At 43.8% G+C, this 27077-nt stretch overlaps 4 protein-coding genes across 4 annotated transcripts; 2 read left to right on the forward strand and 2 right to left on the reverse strand.

Moving 5' to 3' along the window:
* The first annotated feature begins 5508 nt into the window (after nt 1–5508).
* On the forward strand, nt 5509–7438 carry LOC100283373 (peptidase C45, acyl-coenzyme A/6-aminopenicillanic acid acyl-transferase). Its single transcript, NM_001375355.1, has 6 exons — nt 5509–5990; nt 6104–6376; nt 6457–6573; nt 6690–6860; nt 6955–7090; nt 7190–7438. The coding sequence occupies exons 1-6, from the start codon at nt 5718–5720 to the stop codon at nt 7321–7323; spliced, it is 1104 nt and encodes a 367-aa protein (NP_001362284.1). The 5' UTR covers nt 5509–5717; the 3' UTR covers nt 7324–7438.
* A 192-nt stretch (nt 7439–7630) lies between these two features.
* On the reverse strand, nt 7631–8939 carry LOC100272417 (uncharacterized). Its single transcript, NM_001350747.1, has 2 exons — nt 8563–8939; nt 7631–8281 (listed from the first exon to the last, which is right to left on the reverse strand). Exons 1-2 carry the CDS (start codon nt 8880–8882, stop codon nt 7888–7890), a joined length of 714 nt encoding a protein of 237 aa, NP_001337676.1. The 5' UTR covers nt 8883–8939; the 3' UTR covers nt 7631–7887.
* Nucleotides 8940–9886: 947 nt separating this feature from the next.
* LOC103649559 (uncharacterized) lies at nt 9887–12140 on the reverse strand. The gene has a single exon (XM_008675289.4). The coding sequence runs from the start codon at nt 10326–10328 to the stop codon at nt 10059–10061; it is 270 nt and encodes an 89-aa protein (XP_008673511.1). The 5' UTR covers nt 10329–12140; the 3' UTR covers nt 9887–10058.
* A 97-nt stretch (nt 12141–12237) lies between these two features.
* Nucleotides 12238–19925, forward strand: LOC103651714 (uncharacterized). The gene is made up of 2 exons (XM_020551228.3): nt 12238–15721; nt 19609–19925. The coding sequence occupies exons 1-2, from the start codon at nt 12649–12651 to the stop codon at nt 19701–19703; spliced, it is 3168 nt and encodes a 1055-aa protein (XP_020406817.1). The 5' UTR covers nt 12238–12648; the 3' UTR covers nt 19704–19925.
* The last annotated feature ends 7152 nt before the right edge of the window (nt 19926–27077 follow it).

The following is a 27077-nucleotide window of genomic DNA, read 5'->3' on the forward strand; positions in this document are numbered from 1 at the left end:
CGCTTACATGTGTTGGTGCCGCCCATGACCAACTCGTTATCATAGGATGCTACAACATTTAGATTCAAGTTGTGGCAACATTTTTATTAGTTGCAAGCAATAAACCAATAAAAATATTTGAATATTTTATTTTGAGTTAAGAGTACAACATGTTGAGCAATGCACATTTGATATTTCTGGAATCATCCACACTCACATGGAAAATAAGAAAAAAATAATATATATATATATATATTAAAAATCAATAGTTGCATTACAAAAAGTTCATCTATAGTTTCATATATAATTGCACAAAGCATCGAGACTGAGACTAAGCTGCTGATTAGAGGGTGAAGAAAAAGGTTGTTCAAATGTGGACATTTTTTCTAGAAATCTGACCAGAGATAACTACCCCTACCGCTGGCGATGACAATCCTTTGAATGGAGGGGAGAGCTAGAGGCATAGCGAAGCTCCACCCCACAACAAGTGCCACAACAGGGGAGCGCCAGGTTTATAACAAAGAAAGTTCGAAGACAAGTACATATTTATGCACCCTTAAATCTTTAGCTACCACTGTGTTTTGCGCTGAGGATGGGCACAAGCACATCGAAAGTTCCTTCAATTCACCCTTGCAAAAGAATTAGAGTACTCAATAAACATCATCGAAGAAGTATTTGACATGTTTTTTGCATGTTTTTTTGATAAATAAATAGAGACTAGAAGGAAGCGTCCTATTAGGCAATGTACCAGCCTACACAGAACTTACTTGAATATTTTCTCTGTAAATAATAGGAAAGTACTCTATACCTTTGCACTTAATTGGTGCCTAATGTCTTGCTTAACCATCTCCATAAGCATTGTTTGCAGTTCATCAGCTCTGCAAAAGCAAAAGCAAGCAAGGAAAAAGGTAAAACAACAGTTCAATTAAAAAAATATCTAACCTTCTTTCCGAGACCCTTACATGTGCTAATTTGAACCGGACATCGCAACACAAGGGGCAGAAAAGTTGCTAGCACTGGAACTCGTAGTGGTAGTACCACCACCAGCAATAGCAGCATCCGAGTTGCTCTCTGTAACCCTTTCATTGGATGATTTTGTAGCAGGAGGAACTTCAAAAGTGGATGTTGTCGGTCTATCACTCGTTCTGCTATTTCCACTAGTTTCTAGACGCTCCATCATCCGTGATACGGATGCAATTCGAGCATTAACTTCTCTTCTCACTTTAGAACCAAGATTCGCCATGGATGAATTACGTGAAAACAGTTTCTCCTTCACACTCGAGTACTCTTTGTAATAGATTCTTTGTACCTGGACTATACAGAAGCACTGCGAAGCTTAAGGATAAAAATTCATTATGATGTAAGGCTTAAAACAAAATATATATTAACGAAATTACAAATTTTTCATACTTCATAGAGACAACATTTAAGCAAGACTTCAGGGAGTATGAGAAAGACTGAATATCCGATTGAATATATATTAACGAAATTACAAATTATCCATACTTCCTTTTTGCTTTTTAATATATCATTTCTATTTTTTCTCACAAGACAAGGCATGCATCTCATAGAATGCAAGAAAACAAAGAATAGTGAAAAATACAGATGAGTACACCACCTAACATTTTAAATTTTATTTCCTATTAAGTGTCAAACTTTCTATCAAACAATAGACACTGCATAGAGCTTCATGCAAAATTCAACTCCCATGTAAACAGATCCTGAAATGCAGGCCAAACAATCATGATACAATAAATTTCAAACATTCCAATTCATTTGTTATCCTAAAATATGGAACAATAGAGGGTAGTGCTAGATGAAATGAAAAGTTGATAGAAGAATCAACAAATAATCTTCTACGAAGACCCAGAACTTCTAGGAGATTCTTTCACATGTGCACTAGGAAAAACTCTAGTACTTGTAAACAATGAAAATAGGATGTGGCATTTTTATGGACAACCACAATGTTCAACTATCTATATATTATATAGGGAAAAGCATAATAAGTAAAGTAACAGAAAATTTCAGTGATAATTTATTTCAAAAACATTAAGAAACTCTCATCAATGAAATATGTACCAGAACTTAATAGTTTCAGAAAAGCCAAAAATATGCATAGAAAATAGCAAATCCTATGTCCATACAATGTTATAGTCCCAATTTTTCTGAAACATGTTGCTTCCCTTTGCTCTGAAATGATGACATCAGATTCATCGACCTAAGAAAACAATGACCAATGATTTGTATCATAAGAAGAGTGCAAAGTAAAATCAAATCATAATTCATTTGGGTCTGGCACATAAAAGAATAGTAAATAAAAACCAATAACATGATAATGAAATTAACCGGGACTCTTTTTTCTTCGATGGAGTGGGGGAGTTTTTTGGGTGGGGTAGGTAGGGGATGACAACATGTGGCTAAGGTCTTGATAGTAAATGGCCACTCTAATGCAAATCAAGGAAGCATAACACTGCTTATCATATGAAGTATGCCAATGTACAATATTTACCATGTGTAGCTTATTTTAAAGCAAAAGGCTTCAAATGTACATGTATACTAACAAATTTAATAAGTTGACGCCAATATCTAGAGTATGAAATGATAAAAGAGAACTGCAATAGCATTCCTAAAAAAATAAAGAGAAAGCTTTCATAACAGAAATTAAGTCTGGTCACAATAAATAACATCTGTGGTATGCCACCAAGTTTTATATAGTTTTGATATCTATAAAAACATTGTAACTAAGGTTACACAAATTAGATTGCAAATAAAAAGAGAACTGTTTTATTCACACCAATAGTTTATTACACTACCTTCGTAAACTTTTCAGAGCATCGTCTGTGATTCTTAAAATCATAGATAGGAATATCTATGGCCTGTCAAAATTTTAACCTTCCCTTGCACTCCAAAAGTTATCAGCAAGTACAAGGAAAAAATAAAAATAATCTTAGCTAAGGTGAACTAAATCCCAAAAACTAAAAGATAAATAAAACATGTTTCACATTATTGCACATCAAGTACTAGGGTGATCAAAGTTGTAGTCTTGCACATGCTTAGACTGCTCCTCAGTTAAAGCATGGTAGAATGAATCCTACAAAAAAGGTACAACCCAAAGTGAACTATAATCGGTGTCAAAATCCTCTAAAACAATGCTTTTATGGTTGGGTACTATTTAGAGTATATGTAGATGCCTATAATAACCAACTTGTAGTTTATTATCTCTTGATACAACCATAGTCTATTGCGAGGTGGTCATCAAATTATAACTGAACCAGCATCAGGATGGTTTGCAACTTGCAAGCACATAGATCAGGATTCAACAAACATAAGGGAAACCCTTTCTTTTATCAGGTTTTCTTCTTCTTTGACCGGATAAAATACCTGCTAAATCATACTAGACTATTCTAACGATTCCTTCAAACTACCCTTATATGTGTGATTATTGCTGGGACCCTGGCTCTTGGAATTAGTACTGCGTCTAGTTATATTGACCCTTTGACATGACGATTTTTCTCCCTGCTTGCTCCTAATTATGCAAAGGATTATAACACTATCCCCTAGCCCTTGGCTACAAAGGATATAAATAAGAAAATCAAACATCAGTAGGGCATAGCCGCCTAGGAGAAGGTGTATGGGTACTGTAAAGTGCACGATACCTGAGCTGTCTATCTGCTTCCAGTTTCACCGACGAGGACGAGGGTCTGGTTGTCGTAGAGGGAGTGAAGAACCTCCTGCTGCCATATAGGGAGCGCACGATGCTTCTCGAGGATCTCGAAGTGTCGTTCGTGTGGGGCGCCCATTCCACCGGTTGACATACGAGTTGCCCCAAGTCGCAGTGGCGGCGACGCCGTTGGAGGCGGCATGGCCAAGCTTGGTGGGGACGGAGGTCTCGTCGATCACGTCGAAGAGGCTCACCTTCTGCTTCCACTCCATCCCCATGGTGGCGGGAGGCGAGAGATGACGGGTGGTCCTTGTCTCGTGAGGCAGGAGAGCATGAGGAGGCCGGGCGAAGCAAACCCTACCTTTGTTCTACAAGTGGTGGAGTTGAGTCGTGGGGGCAACCGACAGGAGGGCGACGCTGGGTGAGGAAGCCGGTGGGGTGGCGGTGAGACCGTGGGGGAAGGGGGAGAGGTGAAGCTGGCGACGCGGGGAGGAATTGACTAGAGTGGCGTGGCCTGCACAGATGGGACCCGACGTTGAGCGCCCTAAACGAAAGCACACGTCCATGGCCGTCAATGCCACACGCGTAGATAGATGCTTGTGGAACAGGCGCTAGATCGCTTTGGACATCTAAATCCCAAGTTCCTTTTAATAAAAGGTTCCTTTAATAAAAGGTAATATAACAAATATTTTAGTCGTCGAAAGCATATTTCGCATGTTTTTTACAAATAAATAGAGATATAATAAATATTTTAATAAGTGCAACACAGTGACAAATATGATAAAATAAATATTTTAACAAATAAAACGATACGAAGTGGAGTAAAAGACTTTGTATTGTTGTTCAAATCCTCACTTTATACATTTTTTGTGCAATTAGCATCCCCAACTACTATGGTTTAGTTAAAAATAAAAGTCATAGTTGCAAAATTGCTTAAGTACCAAAATTAATCTACAGATACGGTTTGTAACGCATGTAAACGTTACAACCATTCTAGTTACTCTACGCATACAGTTGCAACACATGGCAAATGTTGCTATGATCGTATTTACTCTACGTATATGGTTTGCAACACATGTTAAACGTTGCCAATATCATTGTAATTCAACGGATATAGGTTGTAACACATAACAAGCGTTGGAACCTAATTACTTCCAACACATATAATTATATGTTGCCAGGTATATGTTGCTATAGGGGGGTTTGTTTTGTAGTGACATCAGGCTTCCCATGTCGTTTAGATCAAGAGTTAGGGTCTAGGGTAAAAGGACAAAAAACTTGGTTGTTAAACATAGTGATGACTCATAGGGATCCAAAAGTCTAAATTGCATTAAGGGAATTTTCCATGTACATAAGGAATGATTTGAAACTTCAATGGTTTCGAAGGAATTTTCTCTCAAAACAATAGTTAACTATCTTTTTTTACATGTACATATACTAAGGGTCTAATTGATTACTCGCATTAGTATATTGCAATGGTTTATAGGTTATGCATAATGTCATGATAAGACAATGCACTTTGCAGGGCAAACCCAAGATAAAATAAGAGTGAGGCCGTGAGGGCATTATTCTTATAAGGATGAACATCAATATACGAGAGCAAGAGCATCTAAGTTAGATTGAGTAGGGGGCTACTACTTACATTAGAGAAATGAGCAGGGGCATGTGCCCTCACTCGTGTATATGTATGTCCTCCCGTGGCACTTTGTTGTTGTTTAGTTTGCATAGATAGAAATTTAATTTGAACTAGTCTCTAACCGAACAAACTTTAAGGGCTAACGAAGAAAGTGAAACCTAAGAATTCTTAGTGCCAGACTGCGAGGGAAGTAACTGTATTATATCGGTGGAGAGAGAAAAAAATGGACTCCATCTCTATGACACAGTGAGGGTTGATCCGGTCCACTCCCATCCCTAGTGGGCCGGATACGTTTCGAGGCTACAGAACTCCAACATGGATATTGTGATCGGTGCCTCGATGGGCTAAAAATCAGAACACATGGCATCCTGGCCCATTCACCAGTGCGCTTGGAGATAAGGCAGGCACGGCACAAGCTAGGCGCGCAAAGCCATTCGACACATGGGCGGCGCCGGCGAGCTAGACGCCTTCGACGCCGGCCGCTGCGCGGACGGGTACGCGCTGGGCCTCGCCGTGGGCCGTCGGTTCGCCGAGGTCATCCAGAGCAGGATGCGGCAGGACCTCGTGCTCCGGGAGCAGCTGCTGCCGTTCGCGTCGACGGCGCAGGCGCAGGCGCTCCTGGCCGCGCTCCAGTCCGCCAACAGGCAGAGGTACCCGCGGTACTGGGACGAGCTGGTGGGCACCGCCGACGGCAGCGGCGTCCCGCTCCTCCACGTACGTACGTACACCGACGCACGCTGTTGCCATCGGTCGCGGTCTCTGTCTGTCCGCCTCCGGCGTCGTTCCTGCCGCTGACACCGTGGTCCGCCTCTTGCTTCCAAGCACAGGTCATCCTGGTCAACTTCAGGAAGGAGGTCCTGCCGTTCATCCCTAAGCAGGAGGAGGAGAAGGAGAAGGAGGAGGCCGGCGGCGACTGCTCCGACGTCCTCATCGTCAGCGACTCCACGGCGATCGCCGCGCACAACGAGGACGGGGACGTCGCGCTGCTCGGCCACACGTACCTCGTGCGGGCCACGCTGCCGGACGGCGCGTCCTTCACCGCCTACACCTGCGCCGGCGAGCTCCCGAGCTGCGCCTTCGGGTTCAACACCAACGGAGTGGTAAGCTAAGCTCACCGCGCGCATCCTGAATTTGCATCTCCACATATATCGGTCAGATTCCGTTGCATCCTTTTTGTCAGGCCTTCACGCTGAACTCGGTCCCCCCGGCGAACGACGAGATCGTCGCGGGCGCCATTGCCCGGAACTTCGTGTCCCGGGACCTGCTAGAAGCGAAGAACCTCGAGGACGCAATGCACGTACGTAGATGGCTAGCTAGCACTGCGACGACGACGGAACTTCACGTCGTCGCTAGCTCGGTTTTTTTTCCCCGGCAGTAATAAAAGCCACCTACCATGCATTGATCATGGCACAGAGGGTCTGTTCACCGGCCGTCTCAGTCGGCCACAGCTACAACCTGACGGACGTCAGAGGGCGGAGGATCGTCAACGTCGAGACCGCCTCCGGGAACCGGTTCGCCGTCCGCGAGGCCGGCGCCGTGCCCTTCTTCCACGCCAACATGTACCGGCATCTCCAAGTGAAGCAGGTAAGGGGACGAGATCGAACTGAAGCCATGCATGGAATTGATTCGACAGTTCGATGGCTGACGAGAGTGAACGAACTGGCACTGCGTCGACAAGGTGCCGGACGAGAACTCGATGAGCAGGGAGAGGAGAGCTGCGCAGTGTTCGTCAGCAGTGGATGTGGACTCCAAAGAGGCGGCGCTCTCGCTGCTGGGAGACACAGCTGACGAGAAGTACCCGATCTACATGACAGGTGACATTCTGAATCTCTGTTCAAATTAACCTTTGCTCTTTAATTTTTCTCTATGCATAATGAACAAACAGGTGGCTTTGAAAACTACTTTGTTTTCAGGTCCGAGGTTGTACACTCTGTGCACTGTTTTGGTTGACCTGGACGAGGCGACCATGACCATATACAAAGGAAACCCAAGGGACGGAAACGCTGCTCATGTTCTTCGAATCCGTGCCGACCCGCCTGCCGGTTAAGTGGTTAACAGTACTAGGACAGTCGGTTAACAATTTTCTTCTATAATCTACTTCAGCTATTAAGGAGGCACATGTAAATTTGATATCACTTCATAATCAGGCATTCTTACTTTCATTGCGAGTTTTAAGGTATCTAAACACGTGGTCGACTTTAAGTGCTCCAAGCTGCAGCAGGTGCATCAAGATTAGCTTGTTCCCGGAATATGACGAAGATGTTAATTAGTTGGCATTGCAGGTCACCACACTAGAGGATCGCAGCATGTTCCTGATGTTACTGGGAACAGAAACATGTCAGACTAGTTATTTGCTGACTGATGCTTTAACAATCAATAACTGATGTTCTTATTCTATAACTGTACATATATACAACTGCAGCCTGCAGGAGTGCTCTGTAACTTTGTGCGCTATCAAATCACACTGAAAAACAAAAAAAATGGAGGGTATCATGTTAAACCCACGCCAATCCTTCTTCCAGATAATTAATCTCGACGTAGCATCCTATCCATGCTAATTAATCTCGAATAATAAGATATAAGATGGCACATCACTGCGACGACGAAAGCTTCAGAAGTCAGAACATGTGGGTTGGGCAGTGGAGGGGCAACCGAGTGACCTGACCAGCTCGTGGACCGGCAGGACCTTGGACTTGGCCGGCGGGTTCGTAGCGACGTTGTGCACCTTGTGCTCGTAGATCTTGCCGTTCCTGTCGAGCTTGTACACGGACGCGCCGTCGAAGCGGGCGTGGGCGGCGTCCCACCAGCCCCAGGGCACCCGAGGGACGCCGTGGGCGGTCCAGCGAAGCAGGATGCTGTTCTCGGCGGGCTGCCATATGCTGACCACTTCAACCCACGACGCCCTGAAGAAGACCCGGCCGGTGAGGCGCAGCGCCCAGAAGAGCCTCTTGTAGTTTCCCAGGCCCTTGAATGTGTTGAGAGGGTCTCTGAAGACAATGTCTTCTCTGTCGTACAGTGGCAGATGTATGTAGTTAGGAAAAAAAAAGGTGGATTGATGGGGAGTTGGGGACAGAAATTAAAAGGGCACAGTCTTCAAACAGAGCATTTGGCACACCCAAGCTGTTGATTTGAACAGAGGAGGCGGCACAGTGTACAAAATCAAACTGTTTAGCCCAAGATATGTGCAAGTGCAAGCAAGCAGCCATGCCCTGTGATACCCCAGCAGCTCAGTCGAGTCCTCCAACCAAGTAAAAGAAAAGGCCAGGCGATGGAATTGGAATGGAACCTGTAGATGTCGAAGCTGTGGTCCTTGCAGAGCACGTCGGGGAGCTCCTCCCTGAGCGTCCGGATCGCGTAGCCCAGGTTGAGGTAGTACCGCTGCCTCTCCTCGTCGACGTCGTCGTCGTCTCCGCGCCTCCCCGCGGCGAGGACCGGCGGCGGCGGGACCGGCACCAGGCACTCCCGCCGCACGGGGTCGGCGACCCTGAGCACCCGCCCCCTCGCCGTCCCCGCCTCCCCCTGCTTGACGCGGGCCCCCGCCGCCAGCGCCGAGCCCATCCTGGTCCGCGGCGCCGCGAGGTCCGGCAGGTGCAGCAACTGAGACATCTTGGTCTTGGCTAGCTTCGGTGGCTGGATGGATAGGAGACAGGAGAGTGTGTGAACTGTACTGTATCTGTATGTGAGGGGAGTCAGACAAGTGTCATTACCCTTGCAATATATAGAGACGAGTCCACCACAGTGAGTAAAAAGAAATAGTAGGAGACACTGTGATAATGGATATGGATATTCTCGGGGGAGCGGAAGCGGTGGCGCGCGCTCGCTTTTTGTGACGCTGCTGGCGTGCGCGTCTCTCCCTCTCCGCAAAAGTGACTGACAGCAATAGATACAGCCATACAGGCCCCCCTACGTGTGTGACTGTGACTGTTCTATGGGGCCCACTGTACGCTGGTCCTGATCCTGCCTGCTACCAGCAAGAGACTGCTATTACTACTATCTAACCTCGTACGTCTCGTCATCAGGTAGTATTCAGAATCCCGTGGCGACGTCGTCCACCTCGCGGCCGCAAACGCATGGTGGCTCCAGGTGAGGCCACGACGGACGGCCATCGCGCCGCAAGCTGCGAAATTAATGCTATAGCTGCATGCTTGTTCGTTCACACACGTAAGACACAGGCAGCGTGCACTAGCGCCAGCGACGGCGATGGTCGGTCGTCGGTACGGTGGATCGGACGACGACGACGACTTTGCTTTGCTTTGCTTTCGTGGCCGTCGGTGGTGCGTCGTCGGTGTTGCCTGCCTGCTTCTACCTTTTTATTTTCCTCTGTGGTCAATGCCCTGCGGTACGGGTACTAGACTACTAGTACATGCGTCTCTCTGTTCCTGGACGCGCGCCGGAATGCTTTGGCGTTGTGCGTCGTCGTCGGACCATGAGATGTGCCCTCTCTTTGCGTGCTGATCACCCAAAGCTAAAGCATGAGTGCCCTTTGAACGCATGAATTTCACTATACGAAATTAGTTAAGGAAACACAGGAAAAAGCACATGGCTTTTGTTCTAAAGGAAGGATGCCTGAAAGAAGCACGCATGATTAGTGAGTGGTACACACGTCCATGTATAACCAATATGCAAATATCCGATTATTTTTCAAGGCAATAAGCCAGCCGCGTACATACATACATATACAGAGACGTACTGTACTAGATATACAGCATTGGTTCATATACATACATGCTAACTAGCTCGTACTTTTAACTCTGCTGACTGCTGCTACATGTTAATTAGACATTAGTTGTCGCCGGCGTCCCAGAGGAAGGCGCCCATGGCGAAGGCGCGCTTCTGCTGGACGGAGCCGCCGGCGACGGGCAGGCCGTACTCGGAGAGGAGGCGGTCGAGCTGCCACTCGGGCATGCCCTCGTAGTCCTCCCGCCTGTACCTCGGGTAGTGCAACGGCATCTGGAAGTGGTGGTGGTGCCCGCACCCGCCCGCCTGCTTGTTCTGCTGCTGCAGCTCCCTCTTTTCGCCGCCGCCGCCGTAACTCGCCGCCACCGTCTCCATGCCTCTATATATAGGTGTCAACTCTCGCACAGGCACGACGGTCGGGGAGATATATCGCCGGACGGCCGGCCGACTGGAGGGCGGCTCGTCGAGCTCTGGCTCTGGTTGCTTGTGCCTGTCCACGGGAAACGGAGCAGGCGGCGGTCGGCATTTATAGCGTCGTGCTCGTGCCGTGTCTCACGAGTTCACGAGAAATCAGCAGTGCTGCCGGCCTTATTATTAGCGCAGCTAGCGGGCAGAGGTGGACGGCGGACGGCGCGCGCCCGTGCGCAGGGCCGACGACGACGGTTGGCGTTGGCGATTCGGCACCAGCTAACGCTACCGCTACCGCTAGCGTTGCGTGAAAGTCAACGCGCGCGCGAGCGTCACGTGCATTGGTGATGGACCGATGGATCGAGGAGCGGCCAGCGTAGCGTGCACGCGGGCGCCGGCCTAGCTAGCTCAAAAGTGATCGAGTGTGGTGTGGGTCATTACACATTAGGCCATGTTCGGTGAGCTTGTTCCCGGTCCGGATCATGGCCAGATCCCCGTGGATCGCTCCTATATGGATTGAAACCCGGTCACAAGAAAATATGTGTTCGATTAATTCACGTGTGGGCTGCATCCCGGACGAACCCTGCCTTTCCTCGTCACCCTCGCCAGGTAACCACGCCCGACCTCTACTGGATGAAAACATTCTCGTCGAGCGCACGTGAAGGAGCCACGGGGCGACGCGCGCGAAGGGCAAGCGGCGGCTGTGGCGACTGTGGCCGCGACGGTGTCAAGGACACGAGATGCTTCACTCCGGCGTCAATCTCCTCTGACGGACACTTTCTCGTTGGCAATCTTTATCCTCCCTGTCTCTTATATCGTGTTAGGGTTCTTGATTTGGTTCTTGCTCTTCTTTGATCTGAAGTATTTGGGATATTCGGGATGGTGGTGGATTCCATATGTTATCTGGAGTATTTGGGAGATTCGACATGCAATTTCGCTACCGATTTATAGTACTGACAATATGAATCGGTTTTGACCCACTTTGCGCCATCGTCATCAAGGTCACGCAGCGCATTTTCAAGGCATTCGTTGATATCTTTCTCGTATAGCTTCCAGTCCAGCTGGTGCCTCCTTGTTGCCATCGTGCTGGGATTTTGTGGGTGTCTTTTTCTCTAGTATCGCCTTGAGCAGCTACAGCAGTGACCACACAAGTGAATGAGATGCAAAGAAGGTGGGCAAGCTACCGCGAATCTAAAGAATAAACTGGCTAGCTATACCTTCTCCATTCTTGACTGGGGGAAAGAGTTCCTCGATTGCAGAACGCATGGCAGGCCGACGAAATTGCTGGACATTGCAAACACACCATTCATCGAAGGTTTCTAGATATTTTTTGCTAGAGTAAAGAATTGTGATATCACCCAAGGGAGAGTTCATATACAGAAATTCATTGAGGTAGTTTTCACTGCATGTTCTTATCTTTAATCTAACGATTTATCTCATGACGTAGAATGATGTATGATAGGGAATGAACAAGATTGACGCGTACACGCAGACCAAGCAGGACCCTCAAGTGCTGCTTGCTCTCACAAAGATTAATTTTGGGTATGAAATGAATTAGCCTTTTACACGACCATCTTGATCTGAGATACAACTTGTGCTGCTAGCAAATTGTTTATGTTCTAACTGAACTTGTGCTGCTAGCAAATTGTTTATGTTCTAGGAAAGTATTATGCCAAAAAATCTGATCTGATTTGCCCGTGACTGTTAAGTTTTTTAGATGTTTTCTTCCCCTCGTTATGGACAAGTGTCTTGGGGTAATATATGATTGAACATATGACATTCTCTGCCTTCACGTCTCAAAAATCCGTTGATACAATTGTTTGAATATTTAGCTCTATATTTCCTGCAGTGTGCACCATTTGAAATTACACCTGATTGCAGTTTTGCTCCCATGAGCATAAAGTCTCTGTTTTTAGTTTCGGTTTAGTTGCTTTCATATTTTTATGTTATGTTTTACTAGTGATCAGTAGTCAATTGTCTGCAAAGTTAAAAGGAGAGTTAGGACAGTAGGTAGTTCCTGTGCAGTTTTGGAGATGATAACTTGGCGTGGCTGGAAGCATGAAGTCATTTTATGAGAAGTATATCCCTTGATGTATTATTGTTGTTGTTCATCAGTGAGCCTGCAACTTATGACTCTAATGCTACAAGTTCCCGTATCTGGCGCCTTGTTCTGTACTATTGAAAGACATCACTTGTATACTGCTAAAAGACATCACTTGTTGCTAAAAGACATTGTTATGTATGGGATTTTTTTTGGTGCACAACAAGCCATGTACGCGTCGCAGCGATGAGAGACAGAGTCAGATGCATGGCCGGGCCACCACCACCAAGCCATGTACATGATGGATCGCTTTGTCCTCAAGGTCAGCGACCATGCATCGATCAGCGCTGCGCCAAGGAGGAAATGGAGAGGTATGAATTTTTTTCTGAATTCTCAAAACTTGGTGCGCAGAAAGTATGGAACGCTGTGGATTCATATTGGCAAACTCCCACCACCGCCTTACGGGATATTGGTGACCCTGCTAAAGACCTTCGGGTCACAGGCTCCTTATCACGGTTCTGGGCAAATGGAGGAGATGACGATGAATGTGATATAGATCAGGATTCCGGTGTCTATCCCTCTGCACTCACGGCCAACCGGCTGGCAAATAAGACGGCTTTTACTGTGGAACAGCTTGTCCAGAAAATCGAGGGACTACCTGATCAGAAGTTTCAGGAGCAGGCCACTGTAATTGACACATATAAAAAAGAGGTCAAGAATTTTTTAGCTTTTGACCAGACGGTTCCTCCAAGTAGCAAGTTAAAGCCGTGGCATGGGCCATTACCTCCAAAAAGAATCTCTCCGTCACTAACGCTAGCAGACTGTCCTGTTTTGACAGATCTGAGGCATAAGAAAAAGGGACATCGGAGACTCAGAGATCTTGGAGGCGCCTTACGCCGGAGCTGGGGAAGAAATGGGGAGTTTCAAATTTTAAATCGAGATCCACGTTTTCCGGGTCGTGTGTCCGATGCAGTCCAACGAAAAGGTGTGGTAACAGATAATGGACCTTTGTTGGGCTCAAAAGGCACAAGCCCAAGGATTCATTTCATACCAAAGCAGGCTTTGGGGAGGCTTATGTCCCGTCGAGGCCGGTTAGCCAGGTCTGAACTTGATTGTGCTGAAGCATCGTTGTTCCCTGTGACTTGCATTGCCATAAGAAACCAGAACTTCTCGACCCCCACGCCGCCGCCAACCTCGATCACCCACAACGCCACAACATTTGCTGACATTGTGAGGTTTGGGAGGACTAGGATGGATGGGGAAGGTCAACGCAGAGGAGGTTTTAGGGCACCTGGAGTCATTGGCAGATCTGGAGGTGGCTTTGGTTTCGGCAATCGCGTGGAGGGGTTCACCTCGGGAGGCTTTGGGCAGGCGTATGGTCCAAATGGTGCGGGGCGAATTTCTGGCCAACACCTAGGTCCTCAGTTCGGATTTGGTGCCGTTGGACACAACAACAGGGTGCCGCAAAACTCCCAGCAAACAATAGTTTTTGGACATGGACAGCAGCAACCTGCCTCGTTCTCAGTTGGAGGAGCTCAACATGGTACACAACAGGTTGGTGTTGGGGGACAGAAACATGATTATCATAATCAGCGCTACAAGGATAATTCTGGGTCTGGTCGACAGGTAGAAAGAGGTTTTTGGCCAAAGCAGCATGCTAACAGGGGCCGGGCCCCATTCTCCAAAGGTCCAAGTTTCAACCATATTGCAGCTAGTGGTTCTGAAGGTCTTCAAAAGGGGTTGGGCAGACATTTACAACATAATAGTGATGGAGGTTCAAGTGGCATTGGGGACAACATGATTTTGATGGATAAAACTGCCTCTAAACGTTCCTTTCAGGAAGTTGAAGAAAACAGGCCACCCTCTAAAAAGGTTGAAGTATTAGTTGAGACCAAGAAAGAGGCGAGTAAACCACAAGGGGAATTGTTTGAAGTGGCAGAAGTGTCAGCAAAAGGGAGGGGTAAGTGGTGTTTTCGATGCAGGACAAAGGGCCATGTGTCAGTGGAATGCACTACAATCTTGTTTTGCCAATTGTGTGAAAGTGATGACCATGTCGCTGCTATATGCCCAATAAAGAAAAAACCTCGTCTGATGGCTTACTCGGTGGGTTATGCGATGGATGGTCTGGGCTTCTACCATATCCCCCATGGCCCTATTTCCATGTCAAAAAAGGATAATACTTTGGCTTTGATCACATTTATGGGAGGCGAGCTTAAGGAAGCTGAACTTGTTGCTCATATGGAGAGGTTAATTCCAGGAAAACACGGTTGGGATGTTCAGTTGCATGCCCCAAATACTTGGGTGGCTAATTTCCCATCTAAAGCTGAATTGAAGCGAACTGTAACATTTGGGTCTGCTGATCTTAAGAATGGATTACTTCTGAAATTCGAAGAGTTTGAGGAGGAAGAGTATTGTGGAGAAGAGCTACCAAGGGTGTGGATGCGTGTATTAAACCTCCCAAAAGGGTTAAGAACATATGAGGTTCTATGGGCGATTGGGACGATGTTTGGTGCCACAACTAAGGTGGATATGATTACTACAAGGAAAAATACCTTTGGAAGATTTGAGGTTGCAGTTCTCAATGCTAGCATTGTGCCCAATCAAATGGAGGTCGTTATTGGAACTCGTTGGTTTGAGTTGGTTTTTGAGATAGAAGGAGAAATTGGTGAAGCTATGGAACCAATTACTCATAGGGAGAATGGTAATGAGGGGGATCATGGGAATGCCGATAGAAGGGACACCACTATGGAGGAGAATAACTCCAAAGCAAAAGACACAAATGGCAATTCTTGGGCTGCACCTTCCTTTGCTAGCAACAGAAGGGACGTAGGAAAGGGTGTCCAGATGGACGATGGTGCTCTGGATGATTTTGATGAGGATGACCTGCTCGAGGATGAGGTGATGGAACAATCTCCTGCTGTTTCACCAAAATATGCAGTCCTTAGTGCTGTTCTTGATGCAGGCTTAGGTGAGCAGGCCAAACAGCCATCTGGACAGCATGACTGTGAGATGCAGGAGGGCTGTAATTCAAAGCCTGGTTTGGTGGAGCATAGCAAAGTGCCTAGGGACGATTGCAGCAAAATGAAAGAAGCTACTGCGACTTTGGGACACCAATTGAAGTGTGATGGTCAGCAGTCTGACGCCAGCTTTAGCTCTGAAGTTGCTCTTCCAGTGATACCCAAGCCGGTAAAAGTCCTCAATAAAATTTCTGCAGCCTTGCCAAAAAGGAGAAGCAAGAGGCGGGAAGCAGAAGTAGATGAGGACATGCTGGAACGTGCGAAAAGAGTGGTGGCGAAGAAAAATCTTGATGGACCGGAAGGTAACAGTTTTAAGAATTCAGTTCTTTCCTTTACTGATGAGCTTGTTATTAATAATTTAAGATCTCTAGGAATTTCTTTGGGTGCTTCTGAAAATTCAGTTCAGAATTCGGTAGATCATCTTAAGATATTAGAAAAGGAGAGAATTAAAGAGTCGTCTGTTAAAATCGGTCAGGATAACCATGTAGAGTTAGGAGAATCAGATGTAGAAGATGATGATCTATATACTCTTGGTGACCTTTCAGGTGACCTGTCGGAGGAGATCATGGAATATCTTACTGATTCTAACAGGTTGTTAAGCAATTTTAAGAAAGTGAAATCTAAAAAAGGCAAAAAACATTGTGTTAACTCGAAAGTAAAGACAAAAATCTCTAATAAATGAAAGGAATCTTCTGGAATAGCAGAGGTCTTCGGGACTTGGCTAAACTGAGGTTTTTATTTGATGCATCTAATGACCATAATTTAGACTTTATTGCTCTTCTTGAAACTCACAGAAAGGGCTACTCTGAAGCTGAGTTAAGTACCTTTTGTGGGAGCAGAGAGTTTTCTTGGCAATGGTGCCCTTCTAGAGGTCGATCGGGAGGTATTCTACTAGGTGTCAACTTAGAAACTTTTGACATGGTTAAATCCTGTAAGGGCGAGTTTTTTCTAAAAATACATTTTAAAAATAGGAGTGATGGCTTTCAATGGGTTTTAATGGCTGTATATGGTGCAGCGCAACCTGAACATAAAGTCCGTTTTCTTACAGAGTTAGTCAATGTCATCAGTATAGAGACAATGCCAATTTTGGTAGGAGGAGATTTTAATATTATAAGAAACCCGACGGAAAAAAGTAGTGACCGTTTTGATAACAGGTGGCCGAACTTGTTTAATGCCTGCATAGAATCTCTTAATCTTCGGGAACTGGAACTCTCTGGCCGTAAATTTACCTGGGCTAGCTCTGGGCCGAACCCGACATATGAGAAGCTTGACAGGATTTTGGTGAGCACTGAGTGGGAACGAAAATTCCCTTTATCGGTGGTTGAGGCCCTATCGAGAGATATTTCAGATCACACACCTTTATTGTTTCAAAGTGAAAATGCCTCCTATAGAGGAAATAACCAAATGTTCAGATTTGAGCTCTCCTGGTTGTACATGGAAGGTTTTCATGAATTGGTAGCAAAGGTGTGGAACAAGGAAAATAGGGGAAGTTCTTCCCTAGTTAGATGGCAAAATAAACTTAGAGCTCTGCGGCGTTACCTGAGAGGTTGGTCAAAAAATGTGCTTGGGAATACTAGAAAAAGAAAGCGGTTCTTGCTTACTTCCTTAGAATCTTTGGATAAAAAAAGGGAGGAGGGGATTCTCTCCCCACAAGAGCAGGAACATAAGTATTGTCTTTCTGCCGAATTAACAAAGTTGCTTAGAGAGGAAGAGATATACTGGATTCAACGATCGAAAGCAACTACGTTATTAAAAGGCGACAATAATACTAAATTTTTTCACCTTCTAGCAAGTGGTAGAAATCGTAAGACGAAAATAACACAATTGGAACAGGAGGAGGGGATAATCATTGGCCAAAATAATCTTAAAAAAATATATAACAGATTATTACAAAAAGTTATTTGGGTCGCCAAATTTAAATCATTTCTCGTTAGATGAAGATACGCGTGATGACATCCCGCAAGTATCGAATATCGAGAATGAGTTGTTGATAGGGAGTTTCTCAGAAGCTGAGATAAAAAAAGTGGTTTTCCAATTGGAACACAATAAGGCGCCAGGTCCAGATGGTTTTCCTGCTGAGTTTTACCAAAACTTTTGGGAGGTTATAAAAAAGGACTTACTGGCACTTTTTGAGGATTTCCACAATGGGATTTTGCCACTCCATAGTCTCAACTTTGGAGTAGTTACTCTGGTGCCGAAAAAAGAGGCTATAAAAGTGGAAAATTTTAGACCGATTTGTCTTTTAAATGTTAGTTTTAAGATTTTTACTAAAGTCCTTACAAATAGAATATCAATCGTTGCCAAAAAGATAATCCAACCTACTCAAACAGCCTTCATCCCTGGTAGATATCTCTTGGAAGGAGTGGTTATCCTTCATGAGACCATTCATGAGATGCACAAAAGAAAGAAAAATGGTGTAATCCTTAAGCTAGATTTCGAAAAGGCGTACGATAAAATAAAATGGCCATTTATACAACAAGTGTTACGGATTAAAGGTTTTTCTCAAACCTGGTGTAAGTGGATGCAACAGGTGGTGGAAAAAGGAAGTGTTTCAATAAAAGTTAACGATGATTATGGCCATTATTTTCAGACCAAAAAAGGAGTTCGACAGGGAGACCCTCTGTCACCTATTCTTTTTAATATAGTGGTCGACATGCTTGCCATTCTCATAAATCGAGCCAAGGACTTGGGGCAAGTCGTTGGTGTTATACCACACCTGGTAGATGGAGGACTTTCAATACTCCAATACGCAGATGATACGATTATCTTCATGGAAGATGATTTAGAAAAGGCTAACAACATGAAGCTAGTGCTATGTGCATTTGAGCAACTTTCAGGCCTAAAAATCAACTTCCATAAAAGCGAACTTTTCTGCTATGGTGCTGCTAAAGGGTTAGAATTAGAATACTCTGACATCTTTGGGTGTGGCGTGGGGAGCTTTCCATTCAATTATCTAGGTATTCCGATACACCACAGAAAATTGAGTAATACAGAATGGAGGGTAGTCGAAGAAAGGTTTCAGAAAAAACTAAGTGGATGGAAAGGTAAACTTCTCTCAGTCGGCGGTCGCCTGGTGCTTATTAACTCGATACTTAGTAGCTTAGCTATGTTCATGTTCTCTTTTTTCGAAGTTCCACGGGAAGTCCTAAAACGTTTGGACCAGTTTAGGTCTCGTTTCTTCTGGGAAGGTGGGGGACTCAAAAAGAAATATAGGCTAACTAAATGGAGTGTTTTGTGCACACCCAAGGATTTAGGGGGTCTTGGCATCCTAGATCTGAGGTTACAAAATAGATGTCTTCTAAGTAAATGGCTTTTTAGACTCATTAACGAACAAGGCATCTGGCAAAATCTCCTTCGAAATAAGTACCTAAAAAATAAAACAATAACCCAAGTAGAACACAGGCCCGATGATTCTCACTTTTGGTCCGGACTTATGGCGGTAAAACAGGACTTTATGAGAATGGGTCATTTTGTGTTAGGGGATGGTACACAGATTCAGTTCTGGGAAGATAAATGGTTGGGGTCTGTCCCTTTGAAAGACCAATTTCCAGATCTGTACAACATTGTGAGAAAGAAAAAGGCAACAGTAGCTAATGTTCTTCAACATAATCAACTTAATGTGGCTTTTCGTCGGTCACTTAATGTAAATAATCTAGCTGCTTTGAATAAGGTAGTAGCTAGAGTATTTACTATTAGTCTATCTGATCGAAGAGACACGTTTGTTTGGGATCTTCTCCAGCAAGGTCAGTTTACGGTCAGCTCTATGTATATGGCTTTAGTCGCCCCGAACATTGTTTCGAGAAACCACCCCATCTGGGATTTAAAGCTACCTTTGAAGATTAAAATTTTTATGTGGTACTTAGTTAAAGGCATAGTTCTAACAAAGGATAATTTAGCAAAAAAACAGTGGAAAGGAAGTGTTAAATGTTGTGGATGTAACTTAGATGAATCCATTCAACACCTTTTCTTTGACTGTCATATGGCTAGATGTGTTTGGAGAGGTGTACAAATTTCATTTAACATTACTCCACCTTCGTGCATCCAACATATGTTTGACACTTGGCTAAAAGGTTTAAATTCTAGACTTAAGAGCCTGATTTGGGTTGGAGCATGTGCCCTCTGTTGGGCTATATGGTTAAGTCGTAATGATGTGGTTTTTGATAATGCACAAGTTTCCACTCCCTTGCAGGTCACTTTCAGAGGGACACATTGGACAAGGTTCTGGACACTGTTGCAGAAGGAGGAGGACAGACCTCAAGTAAAATGGGCCTGTCGTGTGCTTGAAACAACAATGATGGAGATCTTTTCAAATAATGGATGGTCTTTTTTTCATAGATTGAGAGCATAGTTTGAGAGCTTAAATTTATGAAACCTTTGTAGAATGTAAGATTTCGTTCCAATGTGGAACCCCATGTTTGTGAGTTTGACAGCCGAATGTATCAACCGATACAGAAGCTGGAATATTAATAATATTCCCTTTTCTAAAAAATGTATGGGATTTTCTATGTCTTCTTCTTTTGCATATGAGCTCAGTTGCACATGCCAGGGATTAACCGAATGAACTTTTTGAGATAGGGATTAAACCATAGGGGGATTAAATCCCCAAGGGGATTGAGTGAAAGAGAAGGATCCACTCAATCCCTCTCTGGATTAAATCCACTTGGGAAATTAATCCCTACAACCGAACATAGCCTTAGTGTGTTGAGCACTAAAAATGGTCTACCGGATGGTCCGCGGCGATGATACCGACGATGCACAGAATCAGTTAGAGTTTTGGATTTCTAACGTGATTTGTTAGCAAAATCCACGAGATTAACTTAAGAACTGACTTGTAAATAGGTCCAGACCTCCTCTTTTTACATATATGAAGGGTTACAGCCGTTTGAACCCACACAATCGATTCGATCAATTCTATTTATCGTTTTTATCTTATGTATTAGAAGTAGCTCTACTTTACCCTTCCTCTACCTCGAATTTTCACCTCTTTTCGGCTCTATGTCGACTAGAGACGTCTTGGTTGGTCTATCGACCCCAGGACACACTCTAGGATCTCTCCTCCCCGAAAGGGTCCCTCCCGGTGGGCGAGATCTAGGTTTGCTGCGAAGAAGACGATCCTCTGCACTATCACGCATCGTTCGAGCCCCAGGCGCCGACCGTCTGGCCCAGAGCCGCGGACCATCCGTGCCTCCGCAGAGAGCACCGTCAGGCGGTTCATCTCCCGGTCCGTATATGCATACGCAGAACCTACTATTGCACACCATACATCAATTTATTACACACCACAACAACAGTACGTTCATCCCCGTATATATGTAAACCACAGCACACCATATGATCACAGGTTGGTCAACGTTCTCGATCGGCCACAGCATGAAGGTCGGCATAACAATGCCCAACTGAACGAGCCCCACAGCTCACGGTCCAGTGGTCTGCTATCGAGCGCAATGAAGAAAATTAGGTAAGAGATGGTTGAATTATTTCAAGACAAGATCGGAGTTAGTGTAGCCAGAGTAGGGCAATCATATCAAAAGTCATATGATCATCGGTTTCACACTGTCGTGCACCCACAAGGGGCAAGGATACCGGAGTTTTTTTCCAAATTTTCTGGTGAAAATGGTAGAAGCACACACAAACATATACGCCAAATCCTACCACACCTAGGTGAATTGGCTGATGGGGAAGCCTTTCGTATTCGTTTATTTTCTTTATCCCTAACTGGTATCGCTTTTGCATGGTATGTTACCCTGCCTCCTAATTCCATTAATTTCTAGAATAATTTAGAAAGTAAATTTCGTGAGCATTTCTTTTCTGGGGAATATGAATTAGGTTGACTGATTTAGCCTCAGTCCGACAGAGACGCGAAGAATCGATTAACGATTATATCCGGAGGTTCCAAGACACTAGAACCTGATGCTTTCAAATCCATGTCACGGACAAAGAGCTAGTAGGGCTAGCTTTGCTATCCTACCTAAGAGACAAATTGGATAGCACTCAGTTCTTTTCTATAGCTCAACTACATCAGCGGGCTTCGGCATGTGATAGTCGATGTAAATAAACATTAAAATCGGCCAATCGTACTATACATCTAGTGAAGTGCGATTATTCGAAAGACGAATCCATAGATATATGTACCATTGAACTTGTTTGGCCAACGAATGCCAAACCTTTACCTTGTTCTTCTTTACAGCCAGTTCAAAAGAATCGATAAGAAATTAAATTTACTTTTAATGTTGCTAAGTGTGACAAAATATTTGACGAACAAGTAAAAAGTGGCAACATTTAATAACTCATACTCTTCCTCCTCTAGATGAATTAAAAAGACATGCTTACTGCAAGTGGTATAATTCTTTTTCCCAAGCCACCAATGGTTGTAATGTTTTCCCTCGATAGATACAATCGGCCATAAACGTGGATCGGTTGAGTTTTTAGGGCATGCAAGTGGACACACAACCATTTCATATCAATATAATAGATCAAGCAAGCAAAAAAGTCTTGGTTCGGCCAGAAGTGGTCGATAAAGGCAAAGGAAAAAATATCGTCGTTGGTGATCCTCTGTAACACCTCAAAATCTCATTTTGATAATTATGTAAAAAAAATCCAAAGATCTTGAATTGGATTCTTTTTTTGAATTTCCATGGCTTTTGAAGTCACATCTCCTAAAATAAAAGTTTGGTAATAAAGATTCAATAAAAGATTCTTCTATAAATTATCTTTTATTGAAATTTATAAGTATTAATGTCAGAACATCTTTTAATAAGTAACCATAAAATAGAAACTATTTGTCTTTAATTAATTATATGTGTGCTACATATCCAAAAATATTTGCTTATGTAGGATAATAAATAAATGAATAAATAAAATAAAATGAATACTACATCATATGTTGGTTTTTGATTGTGCTCTTTATTTTGAATATTAAATATGAAACCGGAGTTAAATTTGAATTTGAAAGTTTCAAAATACAAAAAAATAGAAATAAGAAAAGAAAAACAGGAATAGAAAAGAAAAGAAAAATGCCAGAACTGGCTCCCTGGGCCGAATTCCCTTCCCCTGCGGCCCAACTACCAACCGCCCTGCTCCACACATTGCTGACATGTGGGCCCCGCAAACCAGGATTCTCCACAACTACGCGCGGCCCACGTAACCCCCACGTTTCTCTCCCTCTCTGATGCTGCCAGGCGGGGCCCATAACTCAGCCTTATCTCTCCGCGCCCGTGACACTGGCTATGGGTCCCGGCTGTCAGTGCTAGCTTCTTCCCCGTGACAAACTTCAACCAGACGCGCGATTTTCGCAGGCGCTTCAACCAGAATCTATCGCTGCTGCTATGATTCTCGGCCGAGCCCTCATCCCATCTCAACCGGAACGACCAAGCTTGCCCCTAGGCTATAAATCGGGACCGCTCCTACCCTTATTCACCATGCTCGGCATGCGCAGCAAGGAGGAATTGGGGAGGAGAGAGAAAAATGGATGTCGCTGTGCCTTGATTCGTTTACACCGCGCCTGTGTCTGCGGTGTATGGCTTGGGCGATCCATTTTGTCATGGTGAAGATATCCCTGGCATCAAATCAATGGGCGGAATCCCCGGTGGTGCGTCGATTTCTCGTCGGAGACGAACTCCACCACAGATCTGTCTCCGGTCGTGGTCATGTTCCTGCGCTTCATCAATCCGGGTAAGATGCCCTCTTCGAAATTCTCCCTTGTCTCCGTTACGATTTGAGCTCGTTACCGTTCGATTACGTGCACCGGGGCTCGAGATTTCCTTCACCGTCGTCCGCTCCCTGCCGTGGCCGACTGTGTTCCGCCGTTTCTTCCAGAAAGGTACCCCAACATCGTGTTCGGTTGCTTGTCCGCATTGAGAAGAACCCTTCTCTTGTGTAGTCTAGCTCACCGTGGGCCTGGTAACCATCGCCGGCCATGGCCTCCGTCGTGCGGCGCGACGCCACTGGTTCTGGGATTGCTGAGAGGGGAGGAGAGATTGTGTGCTTGGCTGGGCCGTTGGAAGTTGGGCTGACGGCTGGGATCGAAGGGGGGCTGAAATGATTTGGTTGATGTAGTAATGACCATAGAGATCGGGATGGGTGAATGCGATTGATTGAGGCATGGGCAACTACCAACCGTAGATCGTGGATCGGTCGGTCAGTAGTGTGTACCGGTTCAGAAGGGTTGGATGTAATCTGATCCGTTGATTGGTGATCCAACAGCCGAGATCCATCCAAATTCCTTTACAGTGCGCGGTTTACAAAAGAGACCTTCGGGTTTACAATATTTAACCCGTCGTCCACCCAGTTCATAGAAAATAACTATTGGGTCCTCGGTTTTTACAAAACAACCCTTGGTATTTGCAAAAAGGTCCCTGGTTGGAATTTATAGTATAAAATTCATATCAAAATTAAACTAAAACTTCTGAAATTAATATCTTAACCATTGTGACTCCGATTAAACCCATTCCAGTTGCGTTAGCTTTGTATAAATATTCATTACGCAATAATAGCATTGGTTATACCATATCTTATACCTTATATTTAGTTATTTAATTAACCTATGTTTAGTAGATTAACCTCTCTAAATCAAAGTTAATCTGTTTATAATTATAGTTTGGCTAAAATATGATCCCTAATTATATTATAATTTAACTTAAAGTTGAATTAAATATTTATTTAGATTATTTTCTCGCATGATCTATTAAATCAACATACGGTCTAGTTTTAACTACTTAAATTGCATGGATCTTCTGTAAACCATACCTTTCCAATCATGACTCCGATTGTAGTGATTCTTGAGCCCACGATCTTGTAGTATCGCGTAGAATATTCTTATGTAGTTTGTTCTTATGTTTGGTGTAATGTTAATTTTGCCTATACCATGTTTGTCTGTATTGCTACGACTAGCAGCGAGGTTACGAGTCACCTGAAGAACAAGTTGGTACCTGGAATCTCAAGTGCCAGGCAAGTTGTGCCCTTGATCACTTCTTACCGAGTCATGTTCTGATTAATCATAATGATCTGCATAGGTTAATTTTGATAGGACCCAATAGGTTACCCTAGTTTGTCTATCTTTATGCCTTGTTTACCATTGAACTTTTTGGGTAGTACTTGCTATTGCTATATATGGTTTTGGGTATAGAGATACACATTATTTATTATCATACTTTTATTATCAGTTGTTATTTACTATTCATGATAAGATCATTATGTTAATTAGAACATGGAGCGACCACCCGGGAAAACAGTGCTACCACAAGGGTTTAATGGGACGCCCTTGGCTGATTAATTAGGAAAGGTAGTGGAAGACTACCTTACCCGAAAGGGGCAAGGGCAGTAGGGGAGTGGTCAGTGTAGGGAGGTCCTTGGGTTGATTTTGCTGCGACGGCGGTCAGGCGAGGGATCCCTGTATTGGAGCTTCCTATAAACTGTAGCGGGTTTTCTGAAGCTAGTGGAACTTTGTAAAGGCCTCATAGTGTTACCCTGCCTCGCCTCCTTGGTAGAGGTGTATGGGGCCCGTATAACCCCGTGGCAGATGGGTAACATGACTTGTGGGTAAAGATGTGCAACCTCTGCAGAGTGTAAAACTGGTATACTAGCCGTGCTCGCGGTCATGAGCAGCTCGGACCCTCACATGATTAAATTATGGAACTAAATTTAATTTATCATATGCATTGCATCGTAGGTGAGGTTGTTACTTTTGTTCTTCTATTTAATTGGGTTGGTATTTACTTATACTTAGTAACTGCTAATAAAATTTTGACCAACTTTAAAAGCAACGCTCAGCTCTAACCATCCTCTTTGGTAAGCCTTACACTTCACGTGAGCTCCCACCTTTGGCGAGTTCATGCACATTATTCCCCACAACTTGTTGAGCTATGAACGTATGTGAGCTCACTCTTGCTGTCTCACACCCCCATAGGTCAAGAACAGGTACCACAGGATGAGGCGTATGGAGGATGATGCGACGTGTTCGTGAGAGGTCTAGGTCGTCGTCTCCCAGTCAACTTTGGGTTGCTGGACCGTTGTCTCCTTATAATATAATTATTTATTTATTTTGTATAGAACTCCTGTTATGTAGTAAAAATGTGACATTCGATCATGTGCCATGATTCATCATATGTGTGAGACTTGATACCAGCACACCTGGTGATTATGTTCGTGCCCGGGTCTTGGTGCCCTGAAACCCGGGTGTGACAGAAGTGGTATCAGAGGAATGTTGACTGTAGGACGAAACCTAGATAGAACTGGACAACCATTGTCTACTTACCTTTACTACTCTGATGCTTTCTAAACTTTTCTTAATCTTTTCTCATATATTTCCTCTTACTCTGATTATTCTTACCTTTTCTTTCTAAAGACAAATGTGGATTTCACACTTTGAAATCTTGTACCTAAAGTGACTTTTAAGAATAAGAGACCTAATCTTAGGAACAAAAACAAAACTATTTTTGTAGGTATCTATACACTTGAATGTTTGTTCTTATGATACTTGTCTGATTTGGATGTTTGATTGAGTGTGATGAGTTGTGGAGTAATGTCCACAATTGCATCTACATATACACATAGGTATAAAAATATATTTATAAAATAACTAGACAACCTAGATTATCCCCATTGGAACATATCTAGCTTAAGAGATTTATCTTATCCTAAAAGATCTCATTCTAACTAATTCATCTTATCTTAAAAGATTCTCCCTTATCTTAATAGATCCATCTCATCTTAAAAGATACTCATCTTATCTTGAAAAGATTTTATCTCATCCTAATAGATCTAACTGACCTCAAAAGATTTTATCTTATCTTTATGGATCCATCTTATCCTAATAGGCATACTTATCCACCCTAGTTTAACAACCATGATCTAATGCAAATTAATTAGATCTTATCTAGTTAAACTAGTCATACCAATATAATCTAGATCCCATCTAATCTAATATGATCTAATCTAAAGTGAGTTACATAAATAGGTTAGTTAATACTGGTGAAATAGATTAGACCCTATAAACATGTTTTGGGCCGAAGTTAGTGCCTTAGATCAACTCAGCCGCGCACTCCCAATAGGTTACATCATCTATGCTAACCTATTGATAAACAAGATGTTGTCCTACCCATATACCCCAGCTATCTTAACTATAGCTCCCTAGCTCGGATGGAGACACCAAGACCGAAAGAAAGGAGGAGATCAACCTCGACAAGGAAGGATATAACAGTCAAAGCGAATCTCGAGATGAATCAAGACATAAACATTTTGGATAAAGTCTTTCCTTATTATACTCTTCCTTGCCATGACCTATACTGACCATAAGGGAATCTCATAGATGCCTAGACATACTATGTCCATATTTTCCTAACCATCTCCTAACCAGTATTTTATTATTTTAGGAATAATAATAAGGTCCGATCGAACATATGTTTTGCTAATAAATTATACATCATACAAAGATTCTTGTTTGTGCATATGTTTTGAGACGATATAGTTATACACCCTTTTCTTCGTAATCTCGAGGACGAGATTCCTGTTAAGGAGGGTAGGATTTCTAACACCTCAAAATCTCATTTTGAGAATTATGTAAAAAAATCCAAAGATCTTGAATTGGATTCTTTTTTTGAATTTCCATAACTTTTGAAGTCACATCTCCTAAAATAAAAGTTTTGTAATAAAGATTCAATA

Source organism: Zea mays, chromosome 3 (assembly GCF_902167145.1).
Source record: "Zea mays cultivar B73 chromosome 3, Zm-B73-REFERENCE-NAM-5.0, whole genome shotgun sequence".
Lineage (NCBI taxonomy): Eukaryota > Viridiplantae > Streptophyta > Magnoliopsida > Poales > Poaceae > Zea > Zea mays.